The sequence below is a fragment of the Nanorana parkeri genome, unplaced genomic scaffold (genome assembly GCF_000935625.1).
Source record: "Nanorana parkeri isolate BGI_ZX_2015 unplaced genomic scaffold, ASM93562v1 scaffold26, whole genome shotgun sequence".
Classification (NCBI taxonomy): Eukaryota; Metazoa; Chordata; class Amphibia; order Anura; family Dicroglossidae; genus Nanorana; species Nanorana parkeri.
Window position 1 is genome coordinate 621815 of NW_017306294.1, and position 17497 is coordinate 639311.

Consider the following 17497-nt stretch of genomic DNA (forward strand, 5'->3'; position numbering starts at 1 on the left):
AATGTGTATTGTAAGGGGTGGGCATGTCATGTCCCTCCAGCTGTGTCTGCACTTCCACAATGCCCTCATGCTGATTTCCTGTAATGTTGTCTTTCCCTTCCTAATTCATTTCCTGTATCTTCAGAGCCCATTAGATGGTCCCAGTCTGGAGTTTGAATACAATGATTCAGACCAGTTGTCTTCCGAGTTTGCAGGTGAGGCATGCACAAACAAACAGTGGGAAACCTGCATTGCTTTGATCCCAGTATCATGCATGATTTAGGATTGTCGGGCTGAAATCCTGCATTGTTTTACCCTGTTTATTAAAAACTCTAATTTTATGCATAATGGGTTGGGTTTATATTGTTGTCTGTGACTTTTGAGATTTCCCTCCACTCCCTATGCCTTACACTCTGACACATTGGGTTAAAGTAGAGGCTGTCTACCTAGCAAAGCAATTGCGGTTACCCAGTCATGTGGAAGGGAACAATATTAGAACAAGGATTATTTTTTAGCACAAGATGTTTGGGTATTCTAAGTAAACACAGAAACACAGCTTTTACTTTTTTTTTTTTTTACTAATGTTCATTTTGCAATGTGCATGTTCACTTTGCCTTTTGGTTATTTAACCCTAAAAAGGCATCAGTGGGAAAGCAAGCAATAAAACACGGCAATTAAAACAGCTATAAAAACCAAAGTTCCTAAACCCTCCTCACAAAGTTTTTTTTTTCTCTTTGTGCCTTAATTTATAGACATGAGTCCTTAATTTATGTCCCAGTAAAGGGTGGACAGGTAGTAGAGGAAAATCTCCCCACTGGGGACACAATAAAAGGGTTACACTGACAGCACCTCACCAGCAGCTGAATTGCTTCCCCTTTGCCTGAATCAGTGATGGGTCACTCTGTTGCTGCTCCTTTATTAGTAAATTTGCCACTGGCAAAGTTTCTCCAGTGATGGAATTACCTGTGTGACATGACCCTAACTCTTCCTCACTAGATCCAAAATTAGAATAGGTTTTGACTGGCATTAGTCTTTAACTACTTATACAGTCTTTTGTGTCTCTGACAGAACTGTACAGCTACACAGAAGAGCCCGAGTTCAACCTTAACCGCAGATGTTTTGAGGAAAGGTTTAGACCTGAAGGTAATGGTGATATCTCTTCCATACTTATCATAGAAAGAAAATGTGCACTTAGGAGTATTGTTGGCTTGTACCCTCTGAAATCTCAGATGGACCTTATCTGACTGGGTATTTACTGTGTGTTGTCTTCTGTATTCACATTTTTACGTCTCCATTATCTACGCACGTATAAATATTTACAATGTGAATTATCAACTTCTTGGCACCACGCCAAGGACCTATATATTGAAAAGATGGTGCCTCCCTATGTAACAGTGATGAGTGTAGGAGGAGTTGGTAGTCAAAATCAGGATAGTAACCTAGTGACAACAATGGCTTCCACCATAGACCTGGAAGAGTGAGTGAGTGAGTGTAGCCCACCTTAGGGCAGGAATTGTGTTTATTCACAGGATTTACCAGATGAAAATAAAAATGAATGCAGCCCTACAGCTAAGACTGGTTAGCTGCAATATATTACATTTTTGTTTTGGGGTTTAAATATGCTTTAACCATATGGGCACATGCTCTTCTATAAATCCTGTTCCAATCTTACCTCCCTCACCCTCCTACTTTTTCTAACCTCTGGAGATGTCTCCCCTATCCACTCCACCATCTAACGATCACCCCCACACCCAGCATCCTCCTTTCTGTGGCACCAGTCACATCCTTCACCCTCTAATTTTAATTTCCCTGCTACCAAGATCCAGTCCCCCCATCTCATGTGCCCTCTGGAATCCCTGCTCTGTCTGTAACAAGCTCACCGCTGTTAATGACCTTTTTGCCTCCAACTCTAACAAAACCTTCGTCAGGAATTTGACTCTGCCTCTCCAGCTGCCCTCCGCCATGGTGGCCTCCACTGAACTCACTCACCCAGACCCAGTGGGTAAAAGGGAGGTGGAGTTGGAATCCTTCTATCCCCACAATGCACTTTTCTAGTTCTTCCTGCATCTCCCTCCCTGTCTCTCTCGTGTTTTGAAGCTCACTGTATTTGGGGATTTTTTCCCCCTATCTCTACGAGGATTGCTGTGATTTATTAGCCTTCTGGATCAAAATCACGCTTCCTTGATGCCCTCTTAAAATATAATTCCTTTCTCCATGCTGCCAGATAGACCTATTTTGTTTCTCTTGTTAATACCCTCTCATCCAGTTCTTGTCAACTTTCGACAACCTTTAACTCTCTACTTCATCACCTGCTACCTCCACCCACTAATTTACTTCCTACCCAAGAAATTGCCAATCATTTAAAAAACAAGATTACAAATTGGTAAGAGATCTCCGCTTTCCAGATATCTCCCCAACTTACCATATCTGGGCTGCCTTCACATTCACAATAGTTTTAACTTTTGTCCATGCTGACACAATGGAAGTTGCTCAACCTTTTTCCAAATGCCTACCTACCCCCTGAACTCTGTTCCCTGACAACTACTACATTTCCCCTCTTGCTCTACCCTACACTCTCTAACCCACATCTTCAATCTCTCCCCTCCAGTGGCATCTTCCCTACCCCTCTAAAACATGCACTAGTCAGCCCGGTACTTAAAAATCCCTCACTTACTCCACCTAAAACTCACTAACTGCTAAAACCAATGGCCAGGTATTCCTACTCATAGACCTTTCTGCTGATACAGTTGACCCACTTTGCCTCAAGGAACTCCACAGCCTTAGTCTCCAAAACTCTGCTGTTTCATGGTTCTTCTCCTACCTATCTCTGCGCATCTTCTGTGTCACCTAAAACTCTGCCTTCTCCTGTCCTCTTCCCCGCAATGCCAAAAATGCTGCATGCTATTTTTTTGGTCCATTAGGCAGCCCATTCACATGAACACATGTACTCTAATGCAGCGCAATAGTGTGAACTTATAGTAGATTTTCAACATGAACATACTCTATTTGCCTTTAAGCAGAAAGCATTTAGATAGCTAGGTGCTGAAAACTTTTTGAGAGGCTGCCATGGGTAACATCACTAACTCAATAGTGAAGTAATTAGTCTTTTTGGTAAATCACTGTAGAAGGTTTAAAAGGCAGTTTATTGAATATAAAGTTAAAAGTGGAGTCTTCCTTTAACCCTTTCGCTGCAACCGATGTATGGCATAAGGCGGAACACAACCGCTTGCAGCTGGCCACGTCAGTATGCCATACGTCGGTGGCTTTTACCCTTCTGCTATAAGCTAATTGTCGCTTTATGCTTATTACATTTTCTCCTGTCAATAGGAGAGGCAAGATGGTTGTCCCTGGACTCCGCACAGCACAGAACTCAAGTAATGTGCCTCCTTGATGAACTGGAGGTGGTGTGCCGGGAGAAGCGTCTATCAGCAGCTAGAGCTATCCTCTACTTGGCACAAGGTGGGCACCAGCAGGAGGAGGGGAATCGATGCATGAACAGGCTCCTGTACAATGCAAAGAGAGACTTTGTAGAAGCTGCAAAACGCTTTGGTAACATTTGTGGTGCTTGTCTAATAAGCAGTTATTTACACACCACACTCATCTCTCCAAACCAATCCCCACTGCGTGTAGTTTGTATTATTGCTTTATGTGGCTTAGATAAATTCCTGATTGCTTTACAGGGAATACAGAGCCTTTTACATTAGTCCCTGCTCTCAGAGCAGTTTGTATTTTCTTCTTCATATTTTAGTCCTTCAGACACATACACAGGAGCCAATTGTGATGGAAGCCATCCAGTCTTCTGTATGTAATTGGATTTTGTGAGAAAACCTGAATGCAAAAATCAAAGTACACAGAGGAAACCCACGCAAATCTTGGAGAAGATATAAGTTCCACACACACAGTGTATTTATTTATAATTAGGATTCTTTATTTCAAGAGATTTCTAAAGTCCCAGCATATACTAACCTGTTATAACATCAGCATTGTAATAGGAACACATACTAGAGTTGTTTTTGATAATGCAATTAAAGTTCACTTGAAAAAATCCCTTTAATGTAGTGAGTGCTGCCTTCTGTTTGCCCATCACTTTCATCAACTTCCTGGATTCCCAGTGTGCTCTGTATCTCTTTCCCTGCTGCTTGATGTGATGTAATTTCAGGGGTAGGCAAACTCTGGCCCCCCAGCTGTGGTGCGATTTTAAATCCCATTAGGCATTGCTAGACTCCCAGAGTTAGATGCATGATGGGATTTGCATTTTCATCAGATTGTGTTGATTTAAATAGGTAAATAAGCAGGATCTGTGATAGGCCACCTTCTTCTTTTAACAGGTGGTACCTGCCGCATTTAAATGAATTGTATGTTTTTCCATGGGGTTTTATTTATATCTTCAGCAGATGTGTTTTTGTCATAATGCTGCAAAAAAGCTGCTCACAAATCTTTACAGAACATGGCACTGTCTTCACATTGGCATGAGTATGGGCAGAATAGAAGGATGACACTTGTTGGTCTCTCTTGCCAGGCGTGTTTGGAGAATGTGAGAATGAGTCTGATGTCCTGCACTGGTCCCAATACAACTGCTTCCTCCTCTACCAGATGGGGACATTTGCAGTCTTCCTGGAACTTCTGAACATGGAAATTGCGTAAGATAAGCTGAGTTCTCTGTGTAACATTCTGTATTATTGGATATTTCCTAAAAATGTGTTGTTTCATAAGAACCTAGGGCAGGACTGGACCAATCCCAGGAGCCAGGTAGCCAATGCTCATTAACCCCTTCGTGACTGACGACGTACGGTGTACGTCGCCAGCATCGGGGCTGTTTAAACAGACTCCAGGTGACTTTTGCCGAACTACCGGCACCTAACGTTTGAGGGCTTCTTGTTGTCAATGGAGCTGGCTCCTAAACATATTCTGCTGGCTCCTGAATTCATATGAATTTGTCTACCGCTGACCTAGAGCCATATGTGAAAACCATAGCTAATATAGTGCGGAGTTAAACTCTCTGGTCGTCAGTTATCAAGCTGCCTCTATTATTGCACAACAAGCATTTCTTTTTTTCTAGTGTGAGAATTCCACAAAGACATCTCCATTATGCCATAGTAAAGAAAATCAAAGCCGTCTCCTATGCAAAACAATGTCAATTCTAAGGTTTTTTTTTTTTGGCTACTGTTCTGCAAATAGACATTGATAAATGTAAAAAATCTAATTCATATAAACGTTTAGACATGTTTTACTCTAGAAGGGCCCGTCACATGTTTTCTGTTCATTTACTACATATGCATTACTATTTGCCAGCATTTTAGGCTCCCAACGTTGGTTCTTTGTGTGTTTTTGTTGCACTGATGAGGGCTGTGGGGGCAATAACCATGATAAAAACCCAACTGCATCCAAAATATTAAGTATGGAAGTAATAGAACCTCTCATCAGGTGTTTATTTGCACAGTAGATGTAGTAGCCCTATGCATGCATTTATTTGTATGCAGATGGCAGGGTTGGTTTTAATTTTTTTTTTTACATTTCCCTCCCCCCCCTTTTTAAATTTGTATTTATCTTATCTTTTACTTTTTAATTTTTTTTAATTCTTATGTATTTTATTATTTTTTACTTTTCACTTTTTCGTTTGTTTTAATTTTTATTTATATATGTTATCAATTTTTATTTATTATTTTTTTTAATTATTTTTTACTTTTTTCACTTTGTTTACTTGTTTCTTTTCACTTAACTTTATTGGTATCACACGGCAGAGAGTGGTGGTCGATTGGGGGGGAGGGAACATGGAGGGGAACATGGGGGGGAATGACCAGCAGGCTGCTTACAAGTGATCTTGGCTGGCTGTACAGCCGCCCAAGTTCACTTGCACAGGATGGCTTCCTGCACTACATTTAGCCTTGCTGCTTGCCTGGAGCAGTGCTAAATGTAGAAAAAAAAAACCCACCTGCTTGGAACCGTGAACTGCATGTCCCATGCGTCAGGCGATAGGAATTCCACACCCCTGTCTTGTTTACATTGTGGAGCCAGATCACACATATTCACATCACTTATATGAGATGGATGGATGAGAAACACCAAGAGAATAGCCACACGGGTCAACACTCTTTCCACATTTCCAAATAGAGGTTTTCATTTGCAGTCTGTGCTGTTATTTGGGAGATTTTACTTAATTTCAAGTCAGGACAGGAAATTATGGGAAATCTCTCTAGTGTTGACAGTTTCCAGTAAAATGGTAAGCTAAATGTAGACTAAATAAATGAAGGGTATTAATTAGGGATGCACAGAAAATTGCACTTTTGGCATAATGCCGAAAGTGCTATTTTTCCTGCTGATACATGGGCACATCAATGCTTTCTTTCCTCCCCGCTGGGCGCTGCTCTGTGTCCCGGCGGGGAGGAGATTAACTGTGATAGCCGGCCGAGCGCTGCAGGAGGAGAGCGCTGTGAGCGGCCGGTGTCTCCTACCACACTGCTCAGCCTCCTATCACAGTCTGGCAGAGCGGTGTGTGGGCGGAGACAGGCCACGCTGTCACAGGAGGCTGAGCTTTCCTCCCTACACCGCTCGATCAGCGTCCTGTGAGAGGAGAGCAAGGTACGAACAGTCAGTGATCGCTGAGTGTTTGTAGATAATTGAGGACACAGTATGTGTACTATATCCTCAATTATGAATGAATGGGAAGTGGTCTACATCACCTCCTGTTCATTCATGATTGTGGGCATAGTTAACATACTCTGTTCTCATGTTATGAATGAACAGGAACGCTCATAGAGGATTCCTGTTCATTGATAACAGTGGATACAGAAAAAGATATTCAGGACTTTGTGTCCTCAATCTCTTTTTCTATTTTAAAAGGGAAATATCAGTGGTCTGTTTAGACCCCTAATATTTCCCCGAAGCCCCTAAAAGTAAATTAAAAAAATAAAAATATTTAATTAAAAATTAATTAATAAATATACAAAAATTAAAAAGTTTATAAAAAATTAAATATTTTAAAAATGTGAAAAAATTAAAATAAAAAACATTTTCGGTTTCGGCCTGACAATTTTTGTTTTGTTTCGGTTTTAAAATTTCCATTTCGGTGCATCTCTAGTATTAATATCTAATATTCATATTCATACCAGTGATATTTCTATCATACTCTGATCATTTAAAACAAGGAACAGGGAAGTGCATATCCTTGTGAAGTATACAAAGTTCTGTTGGGTTGCTTAAGGGATTACCCATTAGCCTCTTGAACCATGTCTATAAATAATCCTGTCTATGTTGCCTTGCATTGCATTTTTTTTAGAATTGTTGAACCTTGTATATATCTTTCTAGGAATAGCCAGGCATGCAGCAGTGCTCTGAGGAAACCTGCTTTGTCATTGGCAGACAGCACTGAGCTCAGGTAAGTCCAATCCAGTGATGGAATTGTGCTTTTATATATGTTACAAGTATTTTAGTTCTCAGTAGTTGTCCCAGTATAAAGGATTCTATTTATTTTCTCTGTCTAGGGTGTTTCTCAGTGTCATGTATCTCCTGGTGGAAAATATAAGGCAAGAGTCCTCAGAAGATGATCCAGAATGGAGTATTCACAGACAAAACTTCCGCACAGAACTTGGTAAGCAGTTTGCATTATTTCAGGCAACCTCATTAGGGAGGGCGACTAACAGCATCCCCCCACCTCTTGCCCTGCTGATTGGCCAGACTCCCATTTCCTGGCAGCTTCAGGCGGTGAACAAGGTAGGGACAGCCCTGCCTCCATGTTCAGCTTTATTTACTCTGAAAGATACTGCTCCTTCATCTACCTGGCTTCACAAGCTGTCTTCCAGTTCCTGAGATTGCCTACCAGTGCCCAGTAACAGAGCCTGTAAACAGCTACTGAGCTTTGTTCTAAGAACGTGTTATGCAGACTCAGATGCTGTGAGACAATAGGCTTAATTCACAAAGCTAAAACGCCAGGATTAGGATCCTTCTTTTTTTTTTTTTTAATGTTGCGGTTATTATATACATGTATATGTCATAAATTGTAACTCTTTGCATCTTTGTGTTTTAGCTTTTTCATCCGAAGGCGAGGAACCATTTTCTTATCTCCTCTTTACAATGGTTACCAAGTTCTGCAGTGGCCACTCTCCACACTTTCCCATGAAAAAGGTCCTCCTGTTGCTCTGGAAAGTTCTTGTGGTATGTTCAGTGACTTTTGATGATTAGGCTATTTATATAATATATGTAATGCATCTCTTTACTAAAAAGCTTTATACCCATTTGCGAAAGGTCTTTTTGATAATTTATCGCTGAGTGATGTACTGTACTCAGTTCACACTAGGCGGATTCTCCGAGCTCCAGAAGATGAAGGAAAGAAAGAGAGCTGAATTGGGTCTGCCGCCACTGCAGGAAGACAGTATACAAGTGATGAAGAACATGAGGCCCACCGCTCCCCCATGCTATGGAATAGAATTAGGCGAGCCGCAGAAGAGGGGGCGACGTAGCCGCAGGGTATGTCTTACATGGACTTAAGTATGTCAGTCTGTCTGCATAAGCTGTTTTCTCTGTGTCCGGGGTGAGTATGTATTGTATTGCAGAACATATGACCCCAAACATTAAATAGATGCACCTTTAAAAAAAAAGTCTCTAGCCCACCGCTTAGTTAAAAAGGAAATATTCTGAATTTCAGTCGTTACAGCTGACTGCTGTGGCTTGACCAAAGCTTTGACATGATTTTGCTTTACTGTCCTATGCATGTACCCAGATCTTGCCATAGTGAAGTGCCTCCAGACTATGGAGAAAGCCCATGTTTTCTCTATGGTAAAAGACTGCAAATAAAAGTGCCATGTTTATTAAAATTTAAATTGTATACATATGTACTATTGGACTATATATGATGCACTAAAGCAAGTTGTCTGCCATGGCATTGTTTTACCTGCTCCAGCTCTGCTTTCCTCCTATGCAGTCCCACATATATGCTTGGGTTAGCCTTTTAAAGTAATGACCCTGATGTAAGGGAAATGGGAACTGCATAGGGTTTTTTTCTATGACCTGCAGCCTCTTTTCACTTCCTGAACTTGGAGCCAAGAGACTGTTTCTGTTCCTCAGGTCACATTGAGCTTTCCTTTCTGTTGCTTTTTGCAGCTAATTCCAACTTTGCTGTTTATACTTTAGATCTTTTTTTCTTATCCTGTCACTTTAGAATATTTTGTGTGTATGTGTGTAGATAATGTTTTTTCCTGTTCCTTGTTTTCACTTACGTTGACAGTATTTATGGACCATTAATAGTATAAGAACGTAAAATCTTATTTGCATGTTAGAGGATGTTGTTATTCCTTTTCATTTACTTAAATGGTCATATCCCTTCAGTCTGAGCTGTGTGTCTCAACCAATGGGAGGCCTCTTTAGTGTTTTTAATCTGGGTTTTAATTTAAATTAGGTGTGTTTATGGGGACATGCATTTATGTATCTCCGACCTCCAGCTACAGGGCCCTTTTCTTTGGAATTTGTTGCCATTTAGCATGCGAGAGCAGCTATTACTTAGATGTTAAGCACATACCAACTTCTGGATAAGTTGGAATTTGCATACGGCTTTGGCTAGGACCCCACTCCCCACACGTACAGGTCTGATACTTGGGCCCTGTGACAGGTCACTCACTTTTTTCGGGGGGGTTATGGCAGCATATGTTACCTGCACACAGGTCTCCCTGCACACATGATATGGCCTAAGTACATCACAGGAATGTCTAAATGAGTTATGCTTTCCCTTTATGGATTGTGCTTAGCTGGCGCATCTTTTGCCTACTGTTGTTAACACTACTGTCTGAACCATTAATTCCAAACAGGATAGCCTTGATCTCTATAACGAGAAAGACCCTTTCAAGAGTGAGGAAACCATGGGGGCAGAAGAGGAGGAAAATGAGGATGCAGATAACATGATGGAGGCAGAGACTGATGTGCAAGAAAGGGATGTAATGTCACAGCCATTGGCTTGCCTGAGAATCCACACAGAGCGAGTGTGCTTCCCCAAGGGTCTACCTTGGGCACCTAAAGTAAGGTGAAAGAACCTTATGTTGACAGTTTTCACTAATACTAGATACAGGAATGCAGTGTTGTGGTTTCTCTTCTACTACTTTTGCTCTATTACTATTCCCAGCACATTACCAGAGCCTGTCCTTATTCTGCATGACCTGTGCAGCCTCAAAGAGCAACATGCTCACTAAGATATAGGAGGCAATTTTTTGCACTGAGCTTTTTTTGGTGAGGTAAATATGAATTATTGTGTACTGTGTAGTCTTCTATGGAGCAGGTGGAGTACTAGTCTCCTTTTTACTCGTGGAGCATTGTATCACATTTCCCTTTTGAGTTCCTTTTTCTTACAGAACAGAGTGAGGCATCAGAGCAGTGACTTGTCCTTTCTAGGATGATTCATGCTGAGGTTTCACTCGGACAGCTGCTCTGCTGTGCTATAGCTGACCCCTAGTGCTATGGGGATTCTTTATTGTGTGTGTATGTATGTATGTGTAATATATATATAATCAGCAGCCTACACTTCACACAGCTGCTGGTTCAGTGACAGCTGGAGTCCCCATCAAGATCAGGAACCATTGGCAGGCTGAAGGCTTCATTGATAGAAATGAACATTTCAGCATGCAGATGAACATTGTCATCTTTAGGCTGTAGTGTTGATGTGCACTGCCATGTATTTTTTTTTTTAGTTCAACTGGAAACAGTTGCACTAATAACGTTTTTGTTTTTTTCTTTACATTTGTGCACATTTGTTAGCCTAAAAAAAACCCAACAGTGTTGCTTTTACTAATACAGGGAACCAAATAAAAACCTCATATGTCCGTACAAATTGTTTTAAAAAATGATACATATGCATATTAGTTATTATGTTAACCAGTGCATGTTGACATTGCTAAATTTGGCCTGAACATCTAGGCATCAATGACCTCTGGCCACGAAAAGGGTTAAGGGTACTAGTTGCCCTAAATAGCTGGTTAGCATTTGCAGCCTCTATTTGAAGAAATGGAACCTTATCTGTATGTTGTGTTTCAGGGAGAAAGACATTGAAACTTTCCTGGAGATGAGTCGAAACAAGTTCATTGGGTTTACGTTAGGACAGTGAGTATCAATATTAATCTTGGCACCGTTCTCATCTGCATCCCGTGTTGTGTACTGGTAGCCAGTATATGTGATGTGTTTTCTCCCGTGTAGTGACACAGATACTCTGGTGGGATTACCACGGCCTATTCATGAGAGTGTGAAGATTTTAAAGCAGGTAACAACAAATAATGAATGTCCTTTATATCTACCAGTTGTACTCTACTAGAGTAAACAGGATCCTGTTTTGGTCTTGCTAGTCCTTCTGCACTTTAAATGTGCATTTATAAATGTAGTTAATATAGAGCAGTAATCCATAGCAACCAATTATACATTCTTTCATTGATAAGAAAAGCAGTAAGATCAGTAAAAGATGATGAATGGTTTGTATCAGTTACATATCACTTGCGATGTAGGAAAATTGGTAGTAAATGCACCCATGTTAGAGAGCCGGGTGTATGGGGTACCGGATGTAAGTGGACATGTGTCCAGGTACATCCAATTACCTTCAATCCATCACGTTTGTGTCTGGAAAAACGGAGGACACAAACATTCTCAATTTTTGTGAATGAACGCATATCCGTTTACACCCAGCTGTCCAGAGGGTTATGGCAGCTCTGTAATGTCCTGTAAAGACACTGGTGTATTTCAGCCACTGAATGTCCAAATACATAGTAGTAACAGTAGCCATCTCACCCAGGCATGCAGGGAATAAACCTCCTACTGTCCATGCTAAACCCCAGGGCAGCCTACACACACCTGTGGCTCCCGCCGCCTCCTCCTCTGTTTTCTTTTAAACTTTACCATGCATTAGACTGACATTGGCTCCTAAAGAAGAACTCCAGGCAGAATAAAATGTAACCCTTGCAGCGGGGCTACCCCCGCACTGCAAGGGTTAACTGCTCTTTTTGGTCTAGGGTGTAAAATAAAAAAGGTACACTCACCTGATCCTCGGTCCCCCCTGGCTGTTAGACCAGACCCCAGAGCCTCTTCTTCCCTGGACTCTGGCGGTCTAATGACCTGTGTAGGGATGCACAGATACAAGTATTTCAGTACCGATATTTATATTTTGGTAATCGCCGGTACCGGCTACCGTTACTGGTACTTCTGCTAGCATGGAGCCAGTTTCCCGGGCAATCAGGAAGCCGTGTGGCGTGTCATTACCTGTCGCTCGGGAAGCCGGCTCCATGCTGTTTGGCCCAGAAGCCGTCTTCCCAGCCAATCAGCATCGAGACAGCTTCCCGGTCATTATACAGAGTCCGAGCGCTTACTGTACTGAGGCAAAGAGGCTTGAAAAAGTAGTTTCAACTTCAAAACGCGTTGCCTCCTTACCTCCACATACAGCGGTCCTGTACCGCGGACATTCCCCCACTCCTTCGTTCCACTCATTTTCCCTCTGCTGCCTGTCCCTTGCCTCGTCCTCCTGTCTCCTGCTGCCTCTCTCCCCCGTCCCTCCAGCAGCGTACACGGCTGCACCGTCAGTGTAGTGCCGACACCTCCTCTTCTCCACACCAGCGGCAGACACACACACTGGGCTCCGATCCCAGCCAATCAGGCAGATCATCAGGTAGTCATAGACCCACTGCAAGGGTTCATTTTTGTTCTGCCCAGATTTCTTCTTTAAAGGGCCCACTTCCAAAAAAGGAGATCTAATTCTGCCACCCAGGATATATCCCTTTTGACTGGCACAGTGGTTTGATATCTGCTTCCAGTATCTGTTTCCATCTTATCCAGTTCCCAGCATTGTCATGAATGATTCAGGCTACAGAGTGTTTGACTCCACAGCGCTCAGCATCAGATTGCTGTCCGTGTGGGTGATGTGATCCAACATAACAGTGGCAGTTTACAACCTAATCTTTGTTCCTCCAGCACAAGTATGTTTCAGTCTCTGATGTGCAGATTAAAAAGGAACAGGAACTGGAAAATTGTCCCATGTCACTGGTAAGAGGATTGTTTGAATTGGTTTTTGGTATGTTAATGTGAAAATCTAATCTTGTGCACCCCAGTTTAAGTTCTGTGCCTCGGTTCTAACTGGCTTGCTAGTTCCTGTTGTGTGTCAAATTTGACCCCCCAATAAAATGACTTTCCCTGACACTCTCTACATACATAGGAAAAACGTGCAGTGGAAGTTTTCAACATGGATTTCCAGATTGCAAGATGAGAGTATTGTGTGCACACAATGTTTATCTGTTGATGTTGACAGAAATGTCATGTCCTTGTCACTTCCTATGAGCTGACCTGTAAGCATTATACAATGTTATCTTATTTGTGTAAAACTACTAACCTTATCAGATAAACAATGGCATACATGTTTGAAGTCCAGCCTGAGTTTCAATCATGGCTCCCTCCATAGATACAGTGGGGCAGTGCAGCTGCCACATCTGAGAACCGGCTAAATTGCAACGTTACATTTTTCTTTTTGGGTTCGGATACACTTTAAGCAATCAGATAAGGATGTAGAAATACAAATGGAAATGCCATATTTATATTATAGATGGGATTTACACGCTCATATCAAGACTTTCATGTAGTGGTCTATAATATGGTTTCAGTGCTAAATTTATAGTGAAACTTTTATTTGTGCATCACTTGCTGGATGGATAATATCATTTAATAGGACAAGTAGAATAAAGTCTTCCTTTATGTAATAGACACTACCCAAATGTTCTAACTGTAACTTTGCAGGGAGAGGAGGAGGTGGAGGAGACTGCAACAGAATGTCTTTACAAAGCCATGTTGTTTAGCATACCCCAGTACATGGTAAGTCATCTTACTTGGGTCAATGACCAGCACTCAGAATTCATTTTTTATGTATTGTCTGCAGCACATTTTGTTTTAGCATAGAAATAGAATGTCCCTCTGAAAATAGAACTATATAACAATGGCACATGTTAATGTCGCAGCCAGATGATTTCTGGCATTTGATAGAAGACCACCGAAGAGGTGGAGATGATGGTGGGGGATTGTTGGGAAGGTGTGGGACTGCATTGTACTACTATTGGTCAATGTAAGCATGATATATCACATTATTAATGTGACCTTTTATTCCTGTGTAGTAGTGTCTCACTGTCATTTGAGTTAGAACTAGCATGTGCACATAAATGCCTGGTTGTAGATCCAAGCAATTTCTATGCAGAGTATGAATATTCCATCAGTAATTTGTAAACCATTTGCTGAATAAACTGAAAGTATTCTTTTTTTTTATGTCTTAATTGTATTGCCTAATTTTTCATGTGATAAAGAGGAACATATCTTTGAAATGACAACCAATACACCTTTAGAAATGTTCAGTAATAGCAATCTAGAAACGCATACTTCTAGATAATTGCCTGCGTTTTATTCTTTGTATACCTTGTTTCTCTTTTCTTCCCCATTCTTCTCACGGTGGCCATTTTAACTAAGGGCAGATTAATATATCTTCCTTGATTTTCTGAAACTCTGGCACATGTGACTAGGACATGTGACAATATATATAATCTCAGGGGAGGAAAATGCCTTCCCTGAGATCTCATGAGATCCCACCAATGCACTGCTGATGTAATCTACCCAGGATGCATTGTTTGGGCACAGGATACCCAAGAGGACTAGGAAGTGGAAAATAGTAATTGTAAGTGAAAGGAAAATATGTTTAATTAAGGAGTGTAAGATGATTTCATATCAGCATGCAGAGCTGTATACTAATGTGGCTTTTAGTGAAAAGGGGTAAAGGTCCACCTTAAGATGACCACACATGTTAAAATGTAATGGTATTATTTTCTATAGGTTACCCAACAGTGATGCAGTGCAAGGGCCTACTGAAATAGCTCATTCAGTTTAATTCAGTCAGTGAGTCGCTTTTACTGACTACATAGTTGTTGGTAACCTAAAGGGGATTATAACATGTGTAGGCATCTTTGGACTGATATTTTGTCATGTTTGGTATGCTTCAAAATGATGTTGCCTCATGCACACAGTTGACAGATCAGTTCAGTATCCCAACTAGTTATCAGCAAGCTAAATGCTTCTATAGGAAACATTACAGTCTGGCTGTATTCAGATGTCTAATCATTCTGTTTTTTTGCTTCTTGGAAACATTGGGGAGCCGCATTAGTTTCCAATCAGTAATAGAACAATATAACATACGTGATGACGTTTTATTGATGACTAATCTCATACCTGATCATGGATTGGATATGTTTTTTGGTGATTACTATAAGACATGCTCTGTAAGAATAAGTGCTGTATCTGTTGTATATCGTCTATTATCTGTATAACAGTTTGTGCCTCTGTTGGCAGATTGCCCTGTTGAAGATACTTCTGGCAGCTGCTCCAACTTCCAAAGCCAAGACTGACTCCATTAATATTCTGGCTGATATTTTGCCTGAGGAAATGCCGTGAGTTGTACTGAAGTGGGGTGGAAGTACCATATAAAAGCAGCTGTCAGCAATGCTCTATTTTAATAAACCCAGTAAATCTGCACATCATGCCAAGCCTTACACTGCGTTGCTTACAGTGAGCGGAGTTTCAGATTGTCTTTGGCAATGTAGCGCTTTAGAAAAATGCATATATATATATATATATATATTAACAGATGAAGGTCAGTGAGCAGATTAGTTAAAGCAGAACTCTAGGATTTTTTTTGTTACTACTTACCCTTGCAGTGGGGCTATCCCCGCACTGCGAGGGTTGACTTTTAGTTTTTTAAAATCTAGACACAAACAAAGCGGTCTAAGGTCCAGTAAATCATCATGTCTATACGCTGTGCATAGACGTGAGAACGCTGAGGAACATTCTAGGGATGCACCGATACAGAGTACTCGGATTTGCCCAAATGCCCCGCCGCTCGGCTTCCTGAATGGTCAGGAAGCCAGGCAGCCTCAGGAAGTGAAGCCGGTGTTCTTTCCATAGAACACCGGCTTCCCAGGCAATCAGGAAACTGGGCGTGGATCATGATCCGCCGCCCGGCTTCCTGATAATCTGGGCACAAGGCACCGGTATTCGGTATCTGCGATTACTCGGTACAGGAGAAACTGTATCAGTGCATCCCTAGAACATTCCAATGTGCTGCCGAGGAGGGGACAGGCTGGAGGGAGCACCATGACAGCCGGCCAGGCTCAGAGCTTCAGGTGAGTATATCTTTGTTATTTTAACTTATAGACATAAATGAACACCTAACCCTTTCAGTGCGGGAGTAGCCCCACTGAAAGGGTTAATTTAAAAAAAATCTTGGCGTTCTTTAAAGCAAACTTATAGGTATAATTCCGTGCATAAACTGCATGCCAGTATATAGAGCAAGTGCTCCATAAAGCCAAAGCAGTGTGTTATGCAATAAGAGACCACCGCTGTCATGGCCAAGCTGTAGCCGACCTATTCCTGCTCCTCCTGTTTCTATTGACTAGTAGTAGTAATTTGTGGCCAATTTGTGCGGTTAATGTTTTCATATCGTTAATGTTTCAATACCAGCGTTTAGTAAATACTGCTTTGTAAAATGAGTTTCATGCACTGGGAAGAAGAGCTCGTGGCTGCCAGACAGAGACTGCAGTGTATTGACATGATGGTTCATGACGGTGAAAGGTGTGTATGGGCGAATGCGTGGTTACTCCCAGAACCTTTTAGATGCCAGGTAATACAACATACACATACTGCATAATTCAGCACAGCCAGGTACAGGAAGAGATTAAATAAGAGCAAAGGGAACAACAAAGTGTTAGTGGCAATTTTAAAATTATCATTGAATTGCACTACTAAAAATGTTTTTTTTTTTTTTTTTTTTTTTTTTTTAAATCGCCCACATGAGTCAGTAACCTGAACCAGCCTAGGATCTCTCTGCTTAAAGCATGTGCCTTGTGGCCACTGAAATGAGACAGGAACCTATGCTGTGGCAGGGACTGTGAAATGTGTAAATTCACTACATACAATAATGGAACTATTTAAATTCATAAAATCATTTCTACGGACATTTGTGTTTCTTATACATTTGTGTTATCTCATAGGGTCACTGTGCTGCAGAGCATGAAACTGGGGATAGATGTGAACCGTCACAAAGAGATCATCGTAAAGAGTGTATCTGCACTGCTGATACTGTTGCTAAAACACTTCAAGCTCAACCACATCTACCAGGTGAGCTGCTCTTGCCAACCTTTTGTGCTCTGGCTGGTGTCCCGCCCAGCTCACTGATGTCACTGGCTGCCAGTTACTGAGCAGGATGCTCTGGCTGGCCACCAGTGACAACAGGAACAAGGTAACGTTTATCGCCATCCCCACCTGCCATCACCCCATTACCAGCTGAGACCGCTATAAGTCTAGGGACAGCCCTTCTAGCACCCAGAAAGGCATAACAGCAATAAAACATTCTGCATTCTACGTCTCTTCATTACAATCCATAGCATTGGGCAAGAAGATGGGTCTGCCTAGTTTTCATTAATAAGGTTTGAGAAATATATTTGAAACACTCAAGCTTGTTTTGCAGGAAGAAGCCCAT

General features: G+C 41.5%; 1 protein-coding gene across 2 annotated transcripts in view; it reads left to right on the forward strand.

Moving 5' to 3' along the window:
* STRIP2 (striatin interacting protein 2) overlaps positions 1–17497 on the forward strand; it is a 32038-nt gene that overhangs the window by 5007 nt on the left and 9534 nt on the right. Inside the window, exons 2-16 of one of the 2 annotated variants that reach the window (XM_018565807.1) lie at positions 125–194; positions 1048–1122; positions 3307–3438; positions 4499–4619; positions 7286–7354; positions 7461–7567; positions 8003–8130; positions 8263–8450; positions 9770–9988; positions 10993–11058; positions 11152–11215; positions 12907–12978; positions 13723–13797; positions 15313–15410; positions 17010–17136. In XM_018565807.1, the coding sequence (XP_018421309.1) occupies positions 125–194; positions 1048–1122; positions 3307–3438; positions 4499–4619; positions 7286–7354; positions 7461–7567; positions 8003–8130; positions 8263–8450; positions 9770–9988; positions 10993–11058; positions 11152–11215; positions 12907–12978; positions 13723–13797; positions 15313–15410; positions 17010–17136 (1611 nt within the window). The remainder of the gene's footprint in view (positions 1–124; positions 195–1047; positions 1123–3306; positions 3439–4498; positions 4620–7285; positions 7355–7460; positions 7568–8002; positions 8131–8262; positions 8451–9769; positions 9989–10992; positions 11059–11151; positions 11216–12906; positions 12979–13722; positions 13798–15312; positions 15411–17009; positions 17137–17497) is intronic. The other variant, XM_018565800.1, reaches the window with a different exon arrangement.